Source organism: Salvia hispanica, chromosome 1 (assembly GCF_029641045.1).
Source record: "Salvia hispanica isolate PSC_SH4W2 chromosome 1, Shi_PSC_v1, whole genome shotgun sequence".
Classification (NCBI taxonomy): Eukaryota; Viridiplantae; Streptophyta; class Magnoliopsida; order Lamiales; family Lamiaceae; genus Salvia; species Salvia hispanica.
In genome coordinates this window covers 33648759-33673079 of record NC_142692.1, presented here as the reverse complement: position 1 = coordinate 33673079, position 24321 = coordinate 33648759, and the positions used below count along the sequence as shown (strand labels likewise).

Below are 24321 nucleotides of genomic sequence, written 5' to 3'. Positions count from 1 at the left end.
TCGAAAACAGGGCTTCATCTTGGGCTTGCGAAGAAATAACTATTTTGGGCCTTGGGCGGTTTCTCTTTGCCACTAATCAAATATTCATTGAAAAATTAAACTAAAATGTACAAAAATAAAATTGACGAATAATAACAATTACTAAAAAATAAAAAAATGGTGATGACATAAGTATCTCTCTTTCTGTAGGGATAAACATGTCAAATTTGTCAACTACATGACCAATTAAAAAAGCTCTTCTTTAATACCGCTATATATAAAAAATAAAATTATGAGAACCATAAATATATTATAGAATTATGAAATTGAAAGCACGATGGCAGTGACGGCAATGGGCGGCCTTAAACTAACACAGGTCCACAAACGATATCGACGCTTCCCAACCTCTGGCCTCCACGTGGACACTAGGTGCGGGAAATATCTGCCCCCACCACTCACACACTGACACGCGTCCCCCATTGCAGTTATATGAATGAAATCTAACGGGAAACCAATTCAGGCTGCTATCAATCACCATTTATTCAATCCTCCAGGCTCCATCTCTCCTCTCATTCAGAGAGGGGCCAATTTCCGTACACACACGCAGAGGTTTGTTTGTGCGTGAGGTTGGTTGAGATTGCGATGTTGTTTCGGTTAGTTTGATTATAATTTTTGAATACTTTTCAGGGGTTTTTGTGGAGTGGAGTGTGTTTGATTTGATCTGAGACTGAGATGGTCATGACGGAGGTGATTTGGTGGGAGAAAATGGTGATTCCGATGCGGAAAGTTTGGGGCAGAGTCTCCAGAAGGTTTGGATTTCGTAAAACAGGTTTGTTTCCAATTTTCAATTTTCATGAAATTCTGTTGCTATCGAGGGTTTAATCTTCTCTGATTTAGGAATTCCCCCAAGTTCTTCCCTTTACTCCTATTTTCTTATTTATTTCAAAATTGAGCATGTAGAATATTAATAGTTCAAATATGTTTAGTTGTAGCTTGTAGGTGTAAATTGATTTAAGGAGGAGCCAATTTGATTAAAAAGTGAGAGAAAAATAAAAAATGTTAAAATGAAGAATAGATGAATGATGGAGTTGTTAGTTATTGTCAAATAGAGTAACTCTGTATCATCACTTCAACTTCATTGAGCTTAACTCTGTATCATCACTTTTTAACTATGGCATGGAACTCCCAACAGTGAATTGATGCCTAAAGTAGAGGAAGGTGGAGTAAGGCAAGAGGAGTGAAATTAGCATAGTTATTATCATAAACAGATTGCACAATTGTGACATAATTAGTTCTTTCAAATTTTGCTTCTTGTAAAATCAAAGATGCCATTTTTCTCTCATTCTGTGTAATGTGGTTACATTAGCTTTGTATATTGATTGCACTAGATATAAGCTATTTCTAAATACCTAGCGTCGTTTTGGCATCTTTCAGGGCTCATTAAACTTCACAAAGACGTGAGGACATGTGAGTACGAGGATGTCCATATCTTATGGGACTTGCTGAAGAGGAACGAGGCAGACCTCGCCAGAAGCAGAAAAGGGCGTTCGTGGAGGTTCCAGTGGGCGCAGTGCTCCTCCTTGCTTTGCCGCTGATCTTAATTAACCTGCTCCTGCTTTGGACTTTTGAACAACATGCATATGCAGTGTGTGTGAGCTGTGAAGATCATACCATTTTGCTGTCTTATACAGTACTCGGTATCCTATTTTCTCTTGTTCATTGGAGAATTTGTGAATATCTTCATGTAAATGTCCTATGATGTTTCTCCCTACACTCAAACATAGGTTTCTCTTTTTGGGTTTTTTCTTTATGTAGAAGGGATACTGGAGATGGCTAATGTATGATGTTATGGTGGCTCTCCAACTGTATGTTTGTTGGAATCAAAAAACCCTTTCCCATTCTTGGGATGCTGCAATTACCTTCTCTTGGTTTCTTTTATTATTCTTAGTTTTCAGCATCTGAAATTATTTTTGTCTGACCTTTAAAAGGCTTTACAAATTCACTCTATCTTCCTATATGATGATTACATAATAACCTTGTTTCTTTATGTTTTTATCTTCATTCTTCTTCAATTTTATTAAATTTGCCTCAATTCTACTCTATGGCAAAATGCCAAGTCCACATGCAAGCCCAACATCCTCCAAGATAAAGATAATTTTTAAACATGATTTAATGTGGTTGAAATAAATAGCCATGTTGTATTTTATCAAAACACCAATCTTGCATTGAATTCCTTCACCTCACACATTTACACCTCTGCAAATTTGTGCAGCAAAATTGAGGAAAATTAAATCCCATAGACAGCGAAAGCTCACATGATCATTTATCACGATTGCTATTTCGCTCCCAATTTTTGTTGCTGTATTCATTAATTTTAGGGTATGGGCTGTTTCTCCTTATCTCTACGGATTTCGCGGTCGACTGAATCGAAGAAGAAATCGAGAGAAATTTGTAAATGGGTTGAGTTTGTTATATAAGTCGGGGCTGCTTCTTTGTTTCTTTCTCTGTAATTTCTGCAATTTCTCCTTTTTTTGGCATTTTCGTGTCGAGAAAACTTTTTTTTTTCTGTTTTTGAAATGAGAGGTTTTGGATTCTTGTGTTTGCTCTTGTTGATTGGGACAGCTGCTTTTGTTTACCATGGATTTTCTTGTGGAGAAAAATTGAGCTCAAATCCAGGTAACTTTTGTCTGATATTTTTTTCTTTTTTTATATAATTTTTTTTGCATTAAAAAATTAATCTACCAAAATCTATAGATAATAAAGTACTTGCTTTGTTGGATAAGGGAATTAATGAATTTAAAGTTATAATCCGGATTAGTGATGCTTTTTGATTGTTGGGAAATTTGATTGTCTCTGCATGCAACGTTTTGGATAAAATATATGCAATTTGGTGATCATGTAAATGCAAAGTTTTGTTTAAAAAATGATTGGGTGCATGGTTTAATTTTGATAACAGATATTGCAATCAATTAATTATTTGAATCGAATATCTAATTATTAATCTTATTGGTAAAATCATTTTCTTAGTCAGTTATCATTGTTAATCATTGAAAGTAAACACAGCATAAAAAAAAATAGAATTCGAGACATAATTTATGTTTGCAGAATTATTTTTGATGGAATCTGATAGCTGGAGTTTAAAATTTAGAGCTTTGAGGTAACATTTTGGAAGGATTTTTGAAATATGGATTTCAATTTTACTGTATATTAACAATTACTTAAAATTCCTCAATCCCATCAATCTTTATCTACCCCTCAAAATAATGAAATTTATGCTTTTGATATCATAAATTTATGGTCTTCATTGACCACAGAAGCTCTTCTTGACGGTTTTTTATGTGAAAAATTTGATCTTTTTGCTAGAATATATATTTATTTTCTTTTAGAGACGTATATAATGCACATATAGATAAAGCACATCAAGTTAATCTAGTATTGAAGATGAATTTTCACCTCGCTATTGCTTGATGTTTGCCCTAATCCATATGATTTTCCTCAACATATTTTTGATCTTATCATGATTCAAGGTATGGTTTCAAGAGGGAGCAATGCTATGGCATTGGTACTGAAAAGCAGGAAGCTTAAGGAGAATAGGCATCCTCCTACACCAGACGAAGATGAAGATCGTTTCAGTCTGGAGGATTACCGGCCCATTGATCCAGTCCCAAACTCGAAGGCTTCAATAAGACACGGACCCATCCAGCACGGTACTCCTCTAATGCCCTATATCCCACCTGCTCCTGGTAAACCACAACACGGCGGCTAACACTTTCTCCTCATTGCTAATAATACCACTTCCACTGAGAAATGATGTACTAATAACTATGTAGTTTCAAGAAGATATTCTCTCTGGTGTTTCCTTTGCATATTTTCTCAATGTAACATTTGTGTCAGATATGTGTATTGTTACAACCTTAATCAGTGTTTGCATTTATCCCTTAAACAACCATATTGCACTTAATCAGTGTGTGTATATATGTGTCTGTAGAAATATCTTTCTCTGTCCTCATTAATAAAGTAGTTCTGGTTGTGATTGTGATAGGAATTCATGTGTGTCCCTACAATTCCTTCTATTCTTTGTCCCTAGACATTGAAAGTGAAGGATAAGTTTCTAGAAAAGAGAACAAATTGGACCATTTTCCATTGAATCTCTCTTCATATTCCATCACTTTAGTCATTGGCCACCATGCCTTAAGGTTGAAGGGCCTATTACCCCTTCACTGCCTCGTATAGTTTTGCGATGATGCTATGTGTAGGTGTTGTTCGTTAAACATTGTGGAAATGATGAAATGTAGCTTAGTTGTTAAAACGTTTTGCCTCGGAGGAGTGACCTAGAAGTATTCTCTTTGCTCATTATTATGTGATAGAGTTAACCGTAACAACCACTGAAACAGACAGAAGGTGAAATGGGAATCCTCTTTTGAGCTGACAGCTTTCCATGAGAGTGAACATGCTTTCAACTTCAACCTCATTTTTACCAATTAGGGCATCTATACAGCCAACAATAATGAATCAAGAGATTCTGTTCCTAGAGAAGAAAATAAATAATCATGTCAAATTTACACATGCTACATCACTAGTCTAAATGGGGACAAATTAAATACCATCTCTGTTCATACAGTTTGCACTCCAAATTTTCATTATCCACTAAGCCATTATCCAACATTCATACTTCATAATTTATTCCTCACTCTTACACATCCCATTATCCAATATTCATATTGCACAGCCTATTTTATCGCACTGCTATGACTATAACTCCACGCTATGTGATTATTTGTCGCACCCTGTGTACGCGCTGAATGTCGTTCACTCTTCCGTATCCCATTATTTATCGTTGAATTTGTGTATGCGTTAGAACATAATTTGTGCATTGAAGAGAATGACTTGTATACCCTCAACCTACAATGGAGAAAGTGTGGGTCCGTAACAAAGCAATGGGAAGAATAGGGATAGGCCATAGAAGCGCACACACTAAAAGAGGACTCACTCATTTTGCTTTTGAGACTTAGCTTGCAAATGATGGCTTTGTCACTCTTTGTGCATGTGGAATTTGCTCTTTTTGATTAAAAGTAAATACCTGATCTTAATCAATATCTCATATCTTTTCATGTTTTTTTCCCTTTGACAACTGAGCTTCTTCATTTTCTTTTTGTAAATAACAGGCTTTATTATGGCTTTACTTAATTGTGTAAAAACATGGATGGTGCATCCACTCTAATTGTGATTATTAATTTTAATAAATCATGGTGGCTATTTTCGAATTTGAATTTCATTTTAAACATGAGTGGATGCATCCACCATTTAAATTCTATATGTACATGCAAAAACAATATTCACCATGCATTTAAATTCGGAACTTTGTCTTTTGCCCAAAAAAAAAAGCATTAATTGAGGTTGAAATTTATTCAAAGACTAATTATATTCTAATTTCAACTTTTGATTGCAAAGTAATTAGCGCAGTAACCAGTCCTAATCAAGAACTTTTCCTACGATCAATATAATTATATTTCAAGACAGATAATATCTTTATCACTTGTTTCATTGATCGAGTATTGGAAATAAAAGGACTTAAAGAATTAAAGTTGAGGAGCAAGTTAAACTATAATTTTCTTGCAGCAGAATCCACAGAATCTATCGACGGTGGAGATGCGATAGCTTTATAGATCAATGGTGGCCGTTCCATGCCATGCTTGATATCATTAATATTCTATTAATTAAATTTCATTTTCATATTTTATTTTGCTAATATAATAAGTTTGTAGTATTCCCTCCGTCCCAAGATAAGTGACCTACTTCTTTTGGGCACGGGATTTAAGGAATGGTATTTAAATAAGTTAAAGTGGAGAGAGTAAAGTATGAGAGAGGGAAAAGTAGAGAAGAGAAGAGAGAATAAAGTTGGTGGAAAATAAAGTAAGAGAAATGACTTTTTGCTAAAAATAGAAATAAATCACTTATAGTGGGACACCCCAAAAAGGAATACAAGTCACTTATCTTGGGACGGAGGGAGTATGAATTATGGGAAAATATTTAGGTTTTGAAATAAGGATTCTCATAATATAGTTTAATTGAAGTCCGGTGGCATAGAGTCGTATTAATTTTACTAGTATCACGCATGTGCTATGCACAGATAAATATATTTTTAAAACATTAATTTTCAATTTTAAATTAATTAAATAAATTAATTTTATTCATATGAGAATAAAAAATCTATACAAATCAACATTGAAGCATAATAAACTTGAAACAAATCACATGATATAATGTTTAAATAATAAATCATTGAGTAGGAAGATAAAAATCTATCAATATAAAGAATTAAATGTACAATGGAAAATTACTCATCATTTTTAAAAATTCTTTGTACACTACATTAACTTTAAAATTAAAATCAATCTCATCATTATAAATTAAAACCTTCAATTCACAATTCGTCACTTTTCAACAGAATTCGTAGGTAATGTCGTCTGTCTTACCTAAAACAACAACAAAATAAAGAACAAAATCAGTCTACAATGCACAAAATCAATAATCAATATGTATTAAACGGATCATCCGTAGAGCAAAGCATAAGATGCATGAGACCCATGAAAGTACACAATCGAACAATTCACACCACATGATTTTGTGGAGGCTTCCCTAGCCATCCAAATCAAGAAGATAAAGCTTTAGTGACTACAAATTAACATCAATCAAAGTGACAAATAGAGAATAAAAGTATTTATTTACCTGGGAATGGGAGAGAGAGGTGAATATGTCTACTGGGTGAGTTTATTTACCTGGGAATGGGAGAGAAAGGTGAATATGTCTACTGGGTGAGAATATATATAGCATAAATGATTCCATGAACGTAACCAAAAAAACATCAATAAGAAGCAAATCCAAAACAAATACTGTTAATTTCACCAAAATCAAATATAAATTTAGTAAGAGTAGTTATTGTATACTACTCTAATTACCAAATTAGATAAAACTCAACAAGCAAATTTAGTGATTATTGGCTTTGATTTAATGAAACGCATCAATGCTTTTGATTAACTTACAGCAATCAGTCTTCGATTTTCACAAAATTTCCGGTTGGCTAGGTCGGCTTCGATTGACTTGCCAACTGCGAAACCATCCAATGCATCATGTCGCAAAAGTAGGGAGGAATTAATTAGGCACCGGAAGTAGGTGTTTCTATGGGATCATGCTAACCCCCCACTCACTCACCTATACATGAAACGTGGGAAACTAATCTCCACAAAACAAACTAAGTATGATTATATATTTATTAAAATTAATTTTTTAATTTTATATTAATTGCATTTACATCCCTCAGCATAAAATGATTATTCAAAATCTCCAAAAACTCCCTTTTTATATACTGTATAGATCTATAATTATTAAAATGATTTAATTTAAGTCCAAATAAGTCGTTATTTAAAAGGATTGGAATTGAAAAACTGGCACAAACACTATTTATTATATATTTGAGTAATGTATTAGGTAAAACTTGTTACAAAATCACATTATCATACCAGGTAATTATAGTTACCGAAACAATAAAATACACGTGTATCGGATTTTGAATTAATGGTACTCTATCCGTCAACGAAATGTTGTCCAAATATGACTTGACACGGGTTTTAAGAAATGAGAAGAAAAACGAATGAAAAAAATTAGGCAAATGTAGGTCCCACATTTATATACTGTTTTTATAATAACATTTCATAGACGGACCGAAATGACAAAATTGGACAAAATTTCACATACGGGGGAGTAATATATATATTACTACTAACTATTAAATGCAAGTTGTTTATCCATAACTTGACCTTATCCATATAGAGAAATTTTTAAAGAAAGAATTTTATTTTTTCAAATTTTCCTCTCTTTTTATTTTATTTATTTACCATATTTTAGATATAGATTGGTGAACTAATATCTGCCCATTAAAATAAGGTTTAGGTCTCAGTTTTCAATAGTTCTACCATTCAAAAGTTGCTTTCATGCTGGGTTTGGATGTTAATTATTTCTTAACAAAATCTTATGGCTTTGCATTTGTTTAAGTTTACCCATATTATCATAATTAGTAATTATAATAGAATTAATAACTTCGTACTTGCATAAAGCGTGTAGATTAATTAGAACTCAAAGTTGGTATCTTAAAAAGAAAAAAAGAATTTCTCTGAAATATGATGGTCATACTTTTTTTACTAGCAAAATTGATTTATCCAAGAAGTTGTTTGCCTTTATTTAAGGTTCTAGCTAATGACTAGTCTATAATTAGTTAAATAATGCAAATTGGGTCAAAATTTTAATCAGTACACCAGCAGTTTTTTTTTTTTTTTTTTTTTTTTTTTTTTTTTTTTATCTTTTTGAAATCCTAATTATTCCATTATAGTAGTAATAAACTAATCCTTATTCTTGATTTTTTTTTCTTTCCTATAATCATATATGTATCCATTGAGGGGAAAAGGAATAAATAAAATAATAGAGTACTCATGTAGATCACTGAAGTTGCATACTTGCAGCCATGCTTTTATCTTTAATTAGTAGACATGCATTCTCAAAAATATTCTCATTTCTTCATAATTATGTTGTGTTTTATTTATTTATTCATCCCTAGTCCCTACAACTGGAGATAATTAAATCTAGCAAAAACATGTAGAGAGACAAATTTGATTATTTCACTTGAAAAAAAAAACAACTTTTGCTACCGAATTTATTATTAGAAATTGTGAATATTATTTTGGCTTTAGTTTTTTCGCTTTAGGGAACAAAAAAAATCGTATTTTAATAGAAAAACTATAAGTAGTAACTAAGTTAACATTGTAAACAATAGTAGAGTTATTCTAGCTATATTTTTGACCAGTTTATCTAAAAACTAAAATTTGAAACACAATCTTCAGAGAAAAAAATAAAATAAGAAAAGAACCCATAAATCTTAATAATCATTTCAAACGAACCCTCATAATCAAGCTGTCCTTATTTAGTTCAAATGTTATATTCGTCAATTAAAAATCCCATTCATATTTCCGAAATGAAGATATGTTGTGCTAATGTTGTTGAAACAAAGTTGTTAGAGCAACTTAATGAAACTAATAAATTACTCTTATTAGAATCTAATATAAGTCCAAGCATTAAGCTTCGAATAAGATACTTCCTTTTTGTTGTTGTTAGTTATTCCTTTTTATTGTTGTTAGTTATTGAACTTTGATTCTGCATGAAAAGTTCCGCAAATGAGGTAAAATTTAAATCTATTGGGATCGTTTATATGTAAGTACGTATTCAAATATTTTACACGAAAGATGCATTCCATTTGTTAAGAGTCACATTATATGCATTGGCGAACACATCATATTAGCGTGTCGTTTATTCATTTTTTTATATTGTCCGAAATTATCCCTAGCCCTTACTAAATTAACATAAATGCAAATCAATTGTGAAGAAGTAATGGGGAATATATTACTGCTAATTTTAAATGCATTAAATATAATATTGATATGATTTTTTATATTATTTTTAAAATCAGATTTAGTAGAGTAATATTTTTTCTTTGTCAGCCCCCCGATTATACATTTTTTGATAAAAAATTTATTTAAATTCACTTTCCTTATATTGGCTTTTAACTTTTTATGATTTGGAAAATTCAAATTGTGTGTTCCTTATAATAAATGATTTGCCAATTATCGGTGAGTGTTATAAATTTAAAATTTTGAAGCTTTATACGTTTGTAGTTAGCAACTTTAAATTTGCTATTCATTTATTACCAAAATAATTTCTATTGGCCCCTATTGCATAAGTGAATGCATATTACTAAACTTAGATTAATCGACCCCATTCATTTGTGAATCTAATTATTTAAATATTTAATCTCTGTCTCACACACACTCACACAGTACACGACAGTTATGCTCCAAAACCTCGATCGCGCATTAATTATAGCAAATATTAATATTGATAAAAATATAATGTGGAAATATATATATTCGCGGCGCTATAGCAACGGTCATATGATCTCCATCTCTCTCTAACCACTCATCAAACCCACTTCGCGTCTTCTCTCTCTAAAACTCCTAATTCCCCAAAATCATATCGGAGACGCAGGGTTTCGACGATTAATCGATTTTGTAGTGAAATTAGGGTTCGGAGCAGTGCGGTAATTGAGCTGAATCAGCTGACGATGTGAAATGGTAACCGCCGCTGCATCCACTCCGAAGCAGCGGCCGTCGCAGAATCCGAAACGGCCGCCGTTGCTGCCGTCCGACTCCGACAATGCGCCCCCGCGCCGCCCCAGGGCACGCGAAGTCACCTCGCGCTACTTGTCTCTCTCGACGTCCTCCTCCTCCTCCTCCTCCAATTCCTCGGTGTCGTCCTCCGTCGCTTCCGGATCGCCAATTCCGCCGAGGAGGTCCATATCTCCGATGCTCGGAGGCAGAGGCGCCGCAATGGCCACTCCGAGGACTCAACCGCGGGCGGTTTCTGAGGAGAGACGGCGGCCGTTGGCAGCGGCGGCGACGCCGACCTTTGCGGAGAAAATGCTGGTGAAGTCGGTGCGGAGATTATCGGTGTCGTTTCAGGGGCAATCGTATTCATTGCCGGTGTGTAAGGAGAAGCCGCCTCCGAGGAAGGGAACGCCGGAGAGGCGGAAATCAGGGGTCTCTCCTGTGAGAGATCGAACGGCAAAGGATAGAGACACCCCGAGGCCGATTGAACAGCAGCGACATCTGTGGCCTGGGAGATTACGCAGCGAGAATCCGAATCGAAGCTTGGATTACGGTACCGACAGAGCGAAATGGAACCGATCCAACCCTGCTATTTCGGGATTGAGAAAATCTGTGAATACGCTTGAGAATAGAGAAATTGAGGATCCAGCAGTTATCGACGAAGGTCGATCGGGATTAGGAGGTTCGTTGAATTCCGATGTTGAGAGCGTCTCTTCCGAGGGCACCGATGCAACTCGGCCGCGTGGGAGGATTTTACCGGCAAGAAGTTGGCAAGAGGCTAGCCACCGAGTTCAGAAAGTAGTAGATCCTGTCTCACCCTTATCAAACAGTGCCTCTAGCAGAATGACGGGCTCAGCCAAATTAATCGTGGCAAAGAAGGTTCAAAATGAAAGCCCTGTGTCATCACCGCGGGACGTCTATGCTAATAGGGGCCATTCGCCACTTCGAGGTGTTAGCAGAGCAGCTTCACCAAGTAGGGCCATGACTTCGGGGAGTGGTGCTCTCTTGAGGAGCATGGCTAGTCCAATAAGGGCTAGAAATGGCACAGGGAGTGTGATGAACGACAATAACATGGTCAGTACACCGTCTTTGATTAGCTTTCCCATTGAATTGAGGAGAGGAAAGTTCGGAGAAAGTCGAATAGCTGATGCGCATGACTTGAGGATGCTTTATAACCGGCAGTTGCAGTGGCGATTAACAAATGCAAAGGTAGAGAATACCCTTTTGGTGCAAAAACATGCAGCCGAGGTACTAACTTGCTCCCAACACTCTTAATGCTATAAAAATAAGTAGAAGTTCAACCATGTTACATTTCATTTTCAATTGTCATGAGAATATTAGTGCATGGTTTGCGTTATATGCTGCAAATGATCCTCATAATTAAGAATTAAATATTGTGAAAGTAAGCATAATTTGCTAGGTAATTAAAGGAACTCGATATTACAGAGTGACAAATTAGATGCTATTGAAGTTGACCTTTGTTCTGGCCTTATTAGGCCTTAACTTGAGCAGGACAAAACTTAGTCTTTGATATTTGAAGGTAGGTTTTAGTTCTCTACTATTAAAGTAAGTGCATCAAACTATTAGAAGTTAATTTATTACTAGTAGATAACTATTTTCAGAAATGTGTTGCTCTATAACATAGTTGACAGTTACAGATGATTTATGTTCAGCACACTGTTTCTTGTTTAAATTTGGTAATTGTCAGAAAGTTATGGCAACACCAACAACTTGTCTATTATTTATATTCACTTCGGGTCCTTGAGTTCCATAAGTCGGTGATCTCTATATGAAATTTTCTAAGCCTACGCGGGTATATTTATTAATTCATAGTAGTTTCCAGTAGGGAAGGGTAACAAAATTTTTACTTTGATTAGTTTTCATTGTGCACGTATGATGGGAAAAGAGAGTGTTTTAAACGTATCTGTATGATGGCTTTGATAGAGAACTAATGCAAATAGGGAGACTCTTGTGGGAAACTAGATACAATTTGAGTTCAGTTAGTAGAGCATTTAATCGGCTGATAAACGTATCTGTATTGAACAACATTTATGAGAGTTAGAGGGATTACTAAATGTGGTTGTTTCTAAGAGTAATTAACATGAATTATTTTGTCTCAAGTCTGAAATATTTTGAAGTATTTTCACCCTGCTGATGTATCTGTCATGTCGGTTGAAATGAAAAATTAAAATCTTTTGGCATATTAATTTCACTTTCTTTGCTGGCGCCAAACCCAAAAAAAATTAATCTGTTTTCAAGTTGTTTAGAGTTTCATTTAGAATCAATTAGGATTTGTTGGGCTTGGAATTGTGCATTATTTAGTTTTTTACACTTCATAAGTTAGCTATATTACTTCTTACGGCTTGATGACAGTGTCTTAACTAGACCAGTTTTTCTCTTATCATTGATTTATGTCCCAACATCGAAATCTTATTCGACTAACCGTCCGATACTTTAATTGGTTCTTATTTGCATTTCTTTAGTGGGCATTTGAGGGAAACTATTTTCATATCTTTCTGTTCCTTTTCACATCATCAGAGAAACCTCTACAATGCTTGGGTGAACACTTCGAAATTGCAGCACTCTGTTATGTCCAAGAGGATTGAACTACAAACGTTGAGAATGTATTTGAAGCTTTATTCAATGTTAAAGGAACAAGTAAGACTTTTCCCCGCTCCTTCCTCTAACTAACCTCTAATACCGTTGGATTTGATTTCAGTATATATACATATGTCTGTAGATTCTTTACTTTTTCTGGAATCTTAATTGAACTTGGTTACAAATTGTAATACTTGCCAAAGTGTTTAAAATGCTTCATTGGACACAGCTGCCACATTTGGAGAGATTGAATCTGCTAGATAGAGATTACTGGAATTCAGTTTCTGGTGCTATAAAAGCGTTAGAAGCTAGCACTGTCCGTCTTCCTATTGTTGATGGTGCCAGGGTATGATAGCTTTTCTCCTGACAAATGCATCATTCATTTCTTCCGATTTGGATAGCTTAACACGTAACTAAGGACATTTTCGTTCTTATTCAACATTTTCAGGCTGATGTTCATGAAGTTCAAGAAGCAATATATTCAGCTGTTGACGTTATGCAAGCAATGGAATCTTCAATTTACTCTTTACAGTTGAAGGTATTGAATCTCAACCGAAGTTTATATATATCTCCATTTGGGGTAATTGAGGTAGTATAATACCAATACCTACTCGTCGGATTTTGACAAGTCAATATAAAACATGGTAGTTACTGAATCTGCTACTTTGCTTTATGACTCCATCTACTATGTCTGCTATAAGGTGTGTGTAATTACTCATTCCCAAGTGAGTAATAACTGATGCTATAATGACTATTGGTGCTTTGGCGTAATCTGCAACTAACTAAATAATTCACTTCTTCATTTAGTTCATAACATCACATGCTTTTAATGTTTTGATTTAATGATTCTACCACTTGAACCAAACCATGCTTCACATTACTTTCCTTTCTGGTTGCCATTACTCTTTGCAATATAGAGTTGTAAAAAATAAAGAAACATTTGAAGATCAATTGAAATTGAAAAATCTTAAGAGTGACTGAACTTCAAGAAAAACTGCTTAATTTGGTCTACTGTCTAAACGTCTCCTTCTGGAATTGGGTTTTAATTCCTATGCCTCAATAGGTGGAGCGGATGAACTCACTGGCAACAGACATTTCCAAGTTAAGTGCAAGAGAGCATGGTTTGCTAGAGCAATGCAAAGAATTGTTCTCAACAATATTCGTACCCTTACAGGTTAGAATACACGTTCCTTCCTTGTTAACATCGCCGGTTCATCTGTAAACCATTCTACTCAACCAGAACTAGTTCTCTAGTATCCCTCTCCCTAACATAAGGTGTGATGGCAGGTGATAAATTGGAGCTTAAAAGTCCAAGTAATGCAGGTTCAATGTTCACAAGAAAGCTTCTCAAATAAAACCTAACATGCTGATCCTGACTTACAGCTAACATGGTAGGTCAAATAGTATCTTAGATAGCGGTTTTTTATGCTCGATCGAAGGTCAGTTGAAGCATCTCCGATCCTAATTTGGGGTTGTCGACTAGGTTGATTGTACACACTTAATCATCTTCATTTTCCATCAAATATATATGTGAATATGCATTGTTCTCTAAATGGTCCTACATTTTCTTACCAAACAACGCTAATCAGCTTTAGTAACACAGAATTAAACATATCCTACAAATTTTCTTGGTTCAGTTTATCTCTTTTAGATTTTTATGTAATTGTATATTTATTGCAATAGAGATCAGATTAACTTTCAACTTCTTTGCCCACCACCCCACGCACAATGTTTTTTCTCATTTGTAAGTCGTTCACTTTATAATATAGTGCACTCCCTAGGGAGCGTAGGGAGTGATCAATTGCTAACTCATTATTTAATTGCTAACTACAACTAATTTAAGATCATAGGATTTTAGAAAACGTGTGGTCTATAATTTGCCACGTGTAATTTTCGTTTTTATTAATAAAATAAAAAAAGATAAAAAAAAACTCCAAATTGGGGTTTTTGATGAAAATGTCAATATAGTGTTTCAAAAATATCAACACAAGGCTTTGAGAATATCAGCACAATGCTTTCAGATTATTAAGCTTATATTGACATTTTACATGTATTATATTGACATATTTTATATAGTATGTTGACGTTTCTGCTGTACGAAAAAATTTCGAATTTTTTTTCAAATTTTGACGTCGAACATATGCATGTAGGATATCATTGGAATCCTTATGAAATTATCTTTAATTTGATATATATGCTATATGAACTTAAAGTTTTGAGGGTTTTTTTAAAAGTTAGTTATAACTAAACATGTAGTTAATTGACATTAATACCCCTATTGATATTTTTGGAATTAATCCTATAGCCTTATTGACGTTTTTCGTTGATCGTATTGACATTTAGGGATTGATGACCTAAGCCCTTAATTTGAATATCTAATGGCTATTATTTAGTTGTAGTTAGCAATTAAGTTATAAGTTAGCAATATAACACTCCCCGTGCTCCCTATATTAAAAAACTAGTAGTAAAATATACTAATATTTTAAAATTTCAAATATTTTATTAATTGGAGTATTTATTATGATAAGTTCTATTTTAAACATAAATTTAATAATTCATTTATGAATGCAACACGACATAAAAGAGTTTGACACTAAATCTCTTATGATAAATTTGTGTTTCCATTTGGTTGGCCTACATTAGCTTTCACTTTTAACGTGTGTTTATGCATAATATTGTATATAGCCATTTGGACCACAAAAGGCAACATTAAATATATATATTTGCTACGTGGTGGGTGGTGCCGACTAAGTAAATGCTATAGTAGCAAACCATTATGATTTTGGTATCTTAATAGACTTGAATCCCACTCCTCTCCCACTCCTCTCTTCATTTGTTTACTTACTAAATTAAGTACAAATTAATGATAGTTTTATATGATATCAAATCCTACGAAATAAGATTAGGGCAGGTAATTCGGTCGGTTCGGTTAGAACCGAACCGACAACCCGGTTAACCGAGCACAAAAGTAACCGAGATTGAAGCACCGAAACCGAAACCGAATTGGCCTCGGTTCGGTTCGGTTCCTAACCGAATAGGGTCGGTTCGGTTCCGGTTAACCGAACCGGAACCGAATTATTAAAAAATATATATATATGCAGTTCATAGGTATCAATCTGCATACGAAAAATTCTCATCCTAGCCACCACCATTTGCGCTGCATTGAGTTTTTGGTATTTAAATTTGTAGAAAAAATTATGTAGGTGCTTTGTATTAGAAATTTAAAAAATAAAAACAACCTATTTAGAATATACTTAATAAAAATAAATATTAAATGTGTAATTCGGTTCTAATCGGTTCCAATCGGTTCTAACCGATTGGAACCGAACCGAACCGATAACCGAAAGACACCTTTCTTTTGGAACCGAACCGAACCGATAACCGAATTTTTCGGTTATCGGTTAACCGAGAAATGTGATAAATGGTTCGGTCATCGGTTAACCGACTAACCGATGACCGAACTACCTGCCCTAAATAAGATCAAATGCCGTTAATACAAAAGTTAACATGAACCATATCACCTAGATATACTTTCACATGATTGAAACTATTTTTTCTGATAGACTTTTATGAGTTTCACTGACAACAACGTAGCAAGAAACTACGATTTCCTTTATTTAATTTAATTGTCCCAATTTTGCCAAATTCAAGTAACGCCTTTTGTTACTTATAACTTATTATAACCAGTAAATGCATTATTAATTTGACCTCATGAGTATACTTTGTAATAGAAACTAATCAATTCATGGAGAGGCTTTTACACATGTAATATAAAATTAACAACGAGAAGAAGCTTCTTTACCAACTGGCTTGAAAAATATGTTTGAAATGCTTTGTAAAAGTTAACATGAATATCTCTCTCTCTCTCACAACATCCAAATATTGATATTGAGAATTTGAAACGTGGCTAGTCTAGTGTATAAAACGTGAAGAACGTGAAAAGTAATGAGAAATGATAGCCACAGGTCATATTAAATTATTAATCACCTTTAAACTAAGTTCCCTATCTACAGGTTATACAAGTTCTGTACAATAATTTTTGCTTATGCCAATTGATTATGTTAAAATAATTTATATTCAAAAGAAAAGTAAAATGAATTAATTTTCGGATAATATCGATTGGACCACTATTTGAAGTCTAATTTATCCAAGATTAGTCTCTTATTGACAATGTCAATTTTGTAACTCAACTTGAAAACTTTAAACATTATCATCATTTAATCAAAACAATTTATTGTATTGCAATAAATCAAAGAATCAATAAATAATCAGCAATGATTCCCCACTTCCATTTACAAACAATTTCCACCACCAAACAAAATTATAAAAAAAAAATAAAAAATAAAAAATAAAAAAAAATCAACCTTTCCTAATAATTTCACTATTCTATAAAGATTCTTCAGACCAATTCCAACTTCGCCGGCGACAGCCGCGCCTTCTTCGCCGGGTGCGGGCTTTCGACTTCGTCCTCGCCTCCGAATCTCTGCCAGAATTCCGGGAACGGCGGCAAATTCAGGTCGAAATCGCGGTGGGTGACGGTGGACCCCACTCCCTCCGACGAGCTGACCACGCTGCTTCCGCCCTCGTAGTGGCAGCGCTTGTGGCCGCCCAAGGCCTGGCCGCTGGGGAAGCACTTGTGGCAGATGGAGCACTCGTGGACTCTCCCGCCGCCGCTGCCGGAGGTCGACGTGACGGCGGAGGCGGAGGTGGTGGAGTGCTCGTCTGCGCCGGCGCCGGAGCTGAGCTTGTTGCGGTGGCTGGCTTTGTGGCCGCCCAAGGCTTGGTAGGACCCAAACGCCTTGCTACAGACCGAGCACTTGTAGACCAGCGCCGCCGGCGGAGGGAGTGGCGCCGCCGTGGATGAGCGGGCAAGCATGATGAGGCAGAGAGCGAGGTATTCCTCCTCCGTGGGGTGATCGTGGCGGTCGGAGCTGCGGGAGCGCTTCGACCGCTTGCCCTTGGACCACGGCTCGAGGGAGGCGGCGGTGAACGACGGCGGCGCCGGAGTGGTGGGAGAGTTGAGAGCTTCGAGGGCCATTTTTTGTGTTGTTTTTTTTCTTTTTGCTAAGGGAAGAAAGTTTGTATTGTTTTTGTTGTTGAATATGAAAAATTGAGTGTGGTGTTGAGTTTTTTATATATGGGTGTTTGGTGAATGAGTGGAAGTTGCGTGACAAGCGGTGGGAAAGTGAGATGGTTACCAATTTTACTAGGAAATTAATAAACATATATGTTTATATGAACACGTTGTGATTCCGCAAGTTGACTATTCATTTCTCTATGGATACTTCTATGGTAAATTACAAATTTCACTATAGTATATGGTATTTATAAACTTATTATGCGTTTATATATTGTGAATGTAAGTATATAATAGTCAAAATCAAAACAGAAATTGTAATATACTATAAGATTATGTAATCAGTTGATATTAATTGAATATTACAATCTCATTTGTTAAAGCGTAATATATGAGCAATAAAATATTAATAAGGTTCAATTACGTAAAAATAAGACCAACCCAATCTTATTGATCAAACTTGCAAAATAGAGATTCAAAAACACACATGTGAAAGACATTACATATTGTACACCGATATAGTAAAATCATAATGAAGTTCAATCTAAAAATCAATTGCTCCTAAGATGGGTGATTCATTACAAAGTGAATTTTTTTACTTTATATTGTTATCGTAATACAACTAATATATGAATATGTTTGTATAATTATTTTAAAAAATTCTCTATATTTATTCGAATTGTGGATCCGCAAATATGAGGTAGTGGAGTGAGGTAGTTGATAAGGATGAGGAAATAGTGTGTGTGGTGTGTGAGAGAGAGTGTATTAGTGGATAGACGGTGTACAATTTGGGCAACTTAGTTATGACTGAAGACTGAGTGTGAACTCTAAGGTTGAGTTGGACCAAGTCAAAACACACACGCGGTCTTACTTCTTCGCCTCCTTAATTTTACAATTCTATAGTTTTAAATAATTAATTTCAATGTATTAGTAAAATTGTTGGATCTTTTTTAATATATCCAACTTGTGAATGTGATCTATTTAACTCATAGATATACAATGTATCTAACTTTTTGCTGAGAAAGAAGAGTACAATTCATCTACTTTGAGTGAACGTTTCGTAAATAAATGTGTTTCTTACGATTTTGGCATCTTGGAAAAGATATATTTGTATGAAAAGGGAAGGGGGGATGCATCATTTTTATATTACTGATACACGTGTGAATAATATACTATAGTAGATCCAATAGTAGAAATTTAGTGTACACTATTTACATGATCAAGCATATAATATTGAATTTTGTAAATAACTAAACTTTCTTCTATTGATGATTTTGTGATCATCTAAACAAGAAACCATTATTCATTACCTTTTCTAAGAAAAATAGTACTCCTGCTACTTGTACTCGTTTGATAAAAAAGATAGGATATGAGAAGATATGTAAAACAAGATAAGAAATACGGGTTTCATGTCAAGATATGCAAAGATATGATTTTTTTCCGTTGTTGTTTGATATAAAAGAAATTATCTAAATTTGTATTGTATATTAAATAACATGACTTAACTTGACAAAGTGATGGGATACATAAACAAGGTTAATGTTATAATTTTGATAAGATTAGATAGGGTCGTGGTCTTATAATGGGCTTTGAGTTAAGCTTAACTATGATATCAAGCAATTAGAAATATCCATATATAATTCTCTTGGTAATTGTGCATAAATGTGTATTAATGGGTAAAGTTTTGATCGCTTGGGAATTATAAAGAATTGACTTTTCGACCCAAATTCGGCCTAATTTTTGCTTGTAGAAATAAAAGTCAGTAATTACTAGTATTAATTTTCTGGTAAAAATTAGGGATAAGAAATTAAAGATGCTGACTTCTAGATTAGTCATAACTTATCAACTTGTGACAGGTCTTCATTTCCGTGGTCAATGGAGTCTGGAGAGCTAACTCTTTTATTTTATGGTTCACCTAAAATACTATATTTTGTTTGTATAGTACTACTACTATTTGCTTATTGCTGTGATATCTTATGTCATTTTTAGGAAATTGCTACGTTTCTTTGCAATTTGGTGACAACTACTACGGTGAATCATGCACTAATAAATACTGTAATTAAAAGAGTGATGTTAGTTTCGACCTCTAAAACTATAAATAAAAAATTTGAAAATATATATTTACCTTTTTAAAATTTTATACTATTGGTGTAAAATTAGTAGTACTCTACTAATTTAGTTTTTGCCTCTAAATAATTTTTGTAAGAAGAATCAGACAATAAATTATACTTATCTCTATGCTAAAAATAGTTGAAATTAATTTTATTATTAAGTTATTGTTATTACCTTTATAAATATTTTTCTGGTTATGTCCAATTGTTCTTTACTTCTTTTCTATATAAAATAACATACTAGTACAGCATAATCTTCGAGATAAGGGGAGCAAAAAATGATTAAATTCGAAGTTAGTTTGGGCTTTTGCAAATTCTTAGCCCAAAGGATCTAAAAGAAAAAGAAAAACCCAAACAGCCCATCTTAAATATAAGCTAAATAGATATCAAATTTAGGTAGATACGAATGAGATCCGTATCAATAGTATTAGATTTTTCTCAAATTTAATTTCATATCTCAAATTTGATAAAATTTTACCATCTATTTAGATATACGTTATCGAATTAAATACACCACAAATTATAAAATCGTGCTCTTGTTATGAATAAAGTTCTGCCTATAGTTGTTATAAAGAGCCACAATTTGTGTGCGGGCAGTTCGCACCTTGTTGATGGCCGAACTCATTAAGCATCAATTAATATTGACAGTTGGAGTGATTAATATTCTATTATGCATGATTATAATTATATTTAAGACTTCATTATGGATTAATTGTAGTAAATTATTTATTCTCACTTTCTGATCAGCTATAGTTATTAGTAGGGATGTCAATCGGGCTAGCCCACCGGGTTTCGGGCCAACACTATTCGGGTTGTGGGTTAATCGGATGCGGGCTAATCAGGCTGTGATTTGTTCGGGTTATAAAAGTTCAACCCTAACCCTAAAAGCTCGGGTTTCGGGCTAGCCCAGCGGGCTAATCGAATTGCTACCGATAAAATTAACATGCATTCAATCCAATAAATAATAGTAAAAATTAGTTATATTTATAAAATGTAATATATTTAATTATGATAAATTTGAGATATTATGCTTAAACTCAAACATAAACATGATTAAATATTAATATTACAGATTTATACAAAATAAAACATAAACATAAAAAAAATTTAAAGCATATTTTAGAAATTTAAATATTATTTTATAGTGAATTTGAAGTTTCTAATGTATATATCTATTATTATGTTAATAAAAATTTAATATATAATTTATATATTTAATATATATAATTGAAAGTTATGTTTTTAGTAATCTATATTATAAAATAACCAATGAAATGTCGAATTAGAGTCAAACAAATAGAACGATAGAAATTTTATCGGATTTTCGGGCCAGTCCATCGGGTTTTTGGGTCTGGCCCTAATGAGCTGCGGGCTAATCGGGCTCTAATTTTATCGGGCTAGAAATTTTCAGCTCTAACCCTGTAAATTTGACGGGCTATTCGTGTCGGCTCACGGGTTGCGGGCTACATTAACATCCCTAGTTATTAGTATTATATTATGCATGATTGTTAATCTTTAAGAATTTGTTGGCATCTAATTAAAATTTATTAATTAGTACTCCCTTTCCCCTGTACCTAAAAATTGTCACTTATTTCCACTTTTGTCTGCCCCAAAAAATTTGCCATTTTTCATTTTTACTCTCTCCGTTTCTTCATAGTTGAGCCATTTTTCTATTTCAGAAAATTCCCTCATAGTTGAGTAATTTCCATATATAGTGACTTCTTTCTCTTTCTTATTTTGTTCACTTTCTACTTTATTCTCTCTATTTTTTTCTTTCTCTTACTTTTTTATCTATTTATTTAACACACTCAATATCCTTTTCTTAAACTCGTTGGCGAAAAGTTTCGCCTCAACTATGAGGGAACAGAGGGAGTACCATTTTTGGCAGTGGGCCACACATGCATTCCACTAACTCAATCTCACTCACATTTTATTATAAAATATATAAAAGTAGGACTCATATGTCACTAACTTTTCAACCCACTCTCTATTAGTACATTTCTTAAAACTCGTGTTGGGTCAAATGGTGACCAATTATATGGGAGAAAGGGAGTATATAATTATGTGTATGATTTCATAGTTTGACAGATAGATATATGACTTGAGTTTGCCTCTTGTTGTTCAGAATTTTAATCTTAATCAGATCGTGATATTTTATTTGTAACTTCTTTTCTTTTGTAAAATACAATCTAGTTAGCATATCAAACATATATCATCTTGAACAATTAATTTGATATGATTAATCATTTTCTATTGTAAAATACAATCTAGTTAGCATATCAAACATATATCATCTTGAACAATTAATTTGATATGATTAATCGTTTGTGGTTGTGTTGATTCGATCTCTTAATCTATTGGTAGGAGGGAAATGTCATACTAATGAAACTTGTGGATCAAATTATATCAGCATAAGTTATACTATCAAAATGCTCAACATAAATTATACCAAAATGCCGATCAAATTACATAATCAAAGAGGATAGCTATACACTTGAATCATTACCAATGAATTTGGATACTTATTATTGGACCTTCCTCCAAATTGGTATCCCAAAAAATTAAATTTTTTCATGTACTTTTTAAGAGAATATAGCCTCATTTGGTTTAAATTCAGCAATATAACTCTCGATTCTATTGCCTCAGATTTGAACAAAGCTTTTCATAGATTCCCATGTCCATTCCATTGTAAGCAAGTGGAGCATACATCCACATATTATCAGAGCTCAGCAACTGAAAAAAAAACCACACAAAAATTAATAAATAAATAAAACATGTAAAGAAATCAAATTGTATAATGTAAAAATTGCATAAAATTTATACCTTAATTTGAAGCTGCAAAAATTTGACATATTGCACAGCTTCTTCCAACATTGTGCTAATGTCAACCTTTGTTCCGTTGGGAACAAGATTCTGCAAGATCTTCAATCTCTCATTGATTCTCTCTCTTCTTCTCTGAAAAAAACAAACATAAAACATTAATTTAAAACCCTTAATTATCTCCATTAGATTGAGATTATAATATAGTTACCCTTGCATAGAGGCTTTGTGGATCAGTTGCAGATCCTCTACTAGCTCTGCCTTTCGCTTTCGTGTTCGAGTTCTTGATTTCTTCATTGACAAGTTCTTGAGAAGCATTTGACTCATCTTCAGAGGTGTAGCCATTCATTTCTTCTTCATTATTCTTTTCTTGAACCATTTTCTTCCCTTTTTTTGGCTGCACTTTTTTATTTCTCTGTGCCTGCACCTTATTTAATAAGTCTCTCAATCAATCAACAATTTTGAAGAAAATTCAGACAAAGTGTGACTGTAACAATTCTACACTCACATTTCTTGGTTTTTTCTTAGGATTTTGTGGCGGGAAATCCTCGGACTTCCTCTTCAAATCGGCCGTTTCCAAAGGCGAACGTTGACACTCTTCCACGAAACCGGCATTGTTGTGTAAATTCATGATCATGGATTCGAATGAGTTAGTAATAGTATCTTGATGATCATAAGCAGCATTGAGAGGAGGCTGATGATGCATGTTGAGGAAAAGGGCTTCGTCGAATTCGGTAGTGTTGCTGCTTTCTTGAGAGATTGAGCAGAAGTTGGCTTGATCGGAGGGGATAAATGAGGGCGATGGAGTCTCACCGCCGCCGCCGTATTGGTGAAAGAGATCCAGATTTTCGCCGCCGCTCGAAAAGATTTGGCTCAGAGATTCCCATTCTTCATCCAGGAAAGATCCTGCAATTTCCATCTTTTCTTAACAAGAAATGTTTTGGTATTTGTTTTTGTTTTGTTTGAAATGTGATATTGGTTTGATGTTGGAAATGTGGATGAATTGGTTTGATATTTATATAGGAGATAAAGGGGGGGAAGAATAGTAGTAGAAGTGATTGACTTCATTTTTTTTTATTGCATTATTTTTGGTTACCAAATTAATGTATCCCAACATGCAACTTCTCTTTCTCCCTCTCTATGATATAAGTTTATGTTAACTATCTCACCTAATTAATCATTTGATCACACGACTAACTATAACCTAATTAATGATATTAATGTTTATGAATTTATTGATTATTATTTATTAAGTAGTGTGATGTCATTTAGGACTAATGAGTAAATGACAGAATTTATTAAGGATATGATTTGAATCGTCTTCTTATCGAATGTACTGTGGATGTTTACTCAATCGATTTAGATTTATAAAGGATATGATTTCTAATGTTACATCTGGTTCATTTTTTTTTTCAATTGTCATCAGAAACTCATATGTTCAACTTTTCTCATCAACATAAAGTATATCACTTGTAGTTAATTAATTAATTGAAAGTTGAAACTATATATTTGTTGAATACCCCTA

General features: G+C 33.8%; 4 protein-coding genes across 4 annotated transcripts; 2 read left to right on the top strand and 2 right to left on the bottom strand.

Annotated features, from left to right (window-relative positions):
* Window positions 1-438: 438 nt before the first annotated feature.
* LOC125223884 (uncharacterized) lies at window positions 439-3940 on the top strand. Its single transcript, XM_089062830.1, has 4 exons — window positions 439-588; window positions 667-808; window positions 1414-2655; window positions 3507-3940. The coding sequence occupies exons 3-4, from the start codon at window positions 2556-2558 to the stop codon at window positions 3743-3745; spliced, it is 339 nt and encodes a 112-aa protein (XP_088918956.1). The 5' UTR covers window positions 439-588; window positions 667-808; window positions 1414-2555; the 3' UTR covers window positions 3746-3940.
* Window positions 3941-9983: 6043 nt separating this feature from the next.
* On the top strand, window positions 9984-14341 carry LOC125218019 (QWRF motif-containing protein 2-like). Its single transcript, XM_048119611.2, has 6 exons — window positions 9984-11438; window positions 12729-12848; window positions 13018-13134; window positions 13237-13326; window positions 13852-13962; window positions 14076-14341. The coding sequence occupies exons 1-6, from the start codon at window positions 10155-10157 to the stop codon at window positions 14148-14150; spliced, it is 1797 nt and encodes a 598-aa protein (XP_047975568.1). The 5' UTR covers window positions 9984-10154; the 3' UTR covers window positions 14151-14341.
* A 2663-nt stretch (window positions 14342-17004) lies between these two features.
* On the bottom strand, window positions 17005-17905 carry LOC125218544 (zinc finger protein ZAT10-like). The gene has a single exon (XM_048120230.2). The coding sequence runs from the start codon at window positions 17824-17826 to the stop codon at window positions 17188-17190; it is 639 nt and encodes a 212-aa protein (XP_047976187.1). The 5' UTR covers window positions 17827-17905; the 3' UTR covers window positions 17005-17187.
* Window positions 17906-22475: 4570 nt separating this feature from the next.
* LOC125218194 (uncharacterized) lies at window positions 22476-23734 on the bottom strand. Its single transcript, XM_048119819.2, has 4 exons — window positions 23305-23734; window positions 23008-23217; window positions 22800-22931; window positions 22476-22709 (listed from the first exon to the last, which is right to left on the bottom strand). The coding sequence occupies exons 1-4, from the start codon at window positions 23713-23715 to the stop codon at window positions 22611-22613; spliced, it is 852 nt and encodes a 283-aa protein (XP_047975776.1). The 5' UTR covers window positions 23716-23734; the 3' UTR covers window positions 22476-22610.
* Between the last annotated feature and the right edge of the window lie 587 nt (window positions 23735-24321).

Excerpts from the sequence above, each read along its gene's own strand:
- LOC125223884 (XM_089062830.1), top strand. The coding sequence starts at position 2,556 with ATGAGAGGTTTTGGATTCTTGTGTTTGCTCTTGTTGATTGGGACAGCT. Across the intron at positions 2,656-3,506 it reads AAAATTGAGCTCAAATCCAG|GTATGGTTTCAAGAGGGAGC; the intron begins GTAACTTTTGTC and ends TCATGATTCAAG.
- LOC125218019 (XM_048119611.2), top strand. The coding sequence starts at position 10,155 with ATGGTAACCGCCGCTGCATCCACTCCGAAGCAGCGGCCGTCGCAGAAT. Across the intron at positions 11,439-12,728 it reads TGCAAAAACATGCAGCCGAG|AGAAACCTCTACAATGCTTG; the intron begins GTACTAACTTGC and ends TCACATCATCAG. Across the intron at positions 13,327-13,851 it reads TTTACTCTTTACAGTTGAAG|GTGGAGCGGATGAACTCACT; the intron begins GTATTGAATCTC and ends ATGCCTCAATAG.
- LOC125218544 (XM_048120230.2), bottom strand. The coding sequence starts at position 17,826 with ATGGCCCTCGAAGCTCTCAACTCTCCCACCACTCCGGCGCCGCCGTCG.
- LOC125218194 (XM_048119819.2), bottom strand. The coding sequence starts at position 23,715 with ATGGAAATTGCAGGATCTTTCCTGGATGAAGAATGGGAATCTCTGAGC. Across the intron at positions 23,218-23,304 it reads CTAAGAAAAAACCAAGAAAT|GCACAGAGAAATAAAAAAGT; the intron begins GTGAGTGTAGAA and ends AATAAGGTGCAG. Across the intron at positions 22,932-23,007 it reads CACAAAGCCTCTATGCAAGG|AGAAGAAGAGAGAGAATCAA; the intron begins GTAACTATATTA and ends TGTTTTTTTCAG.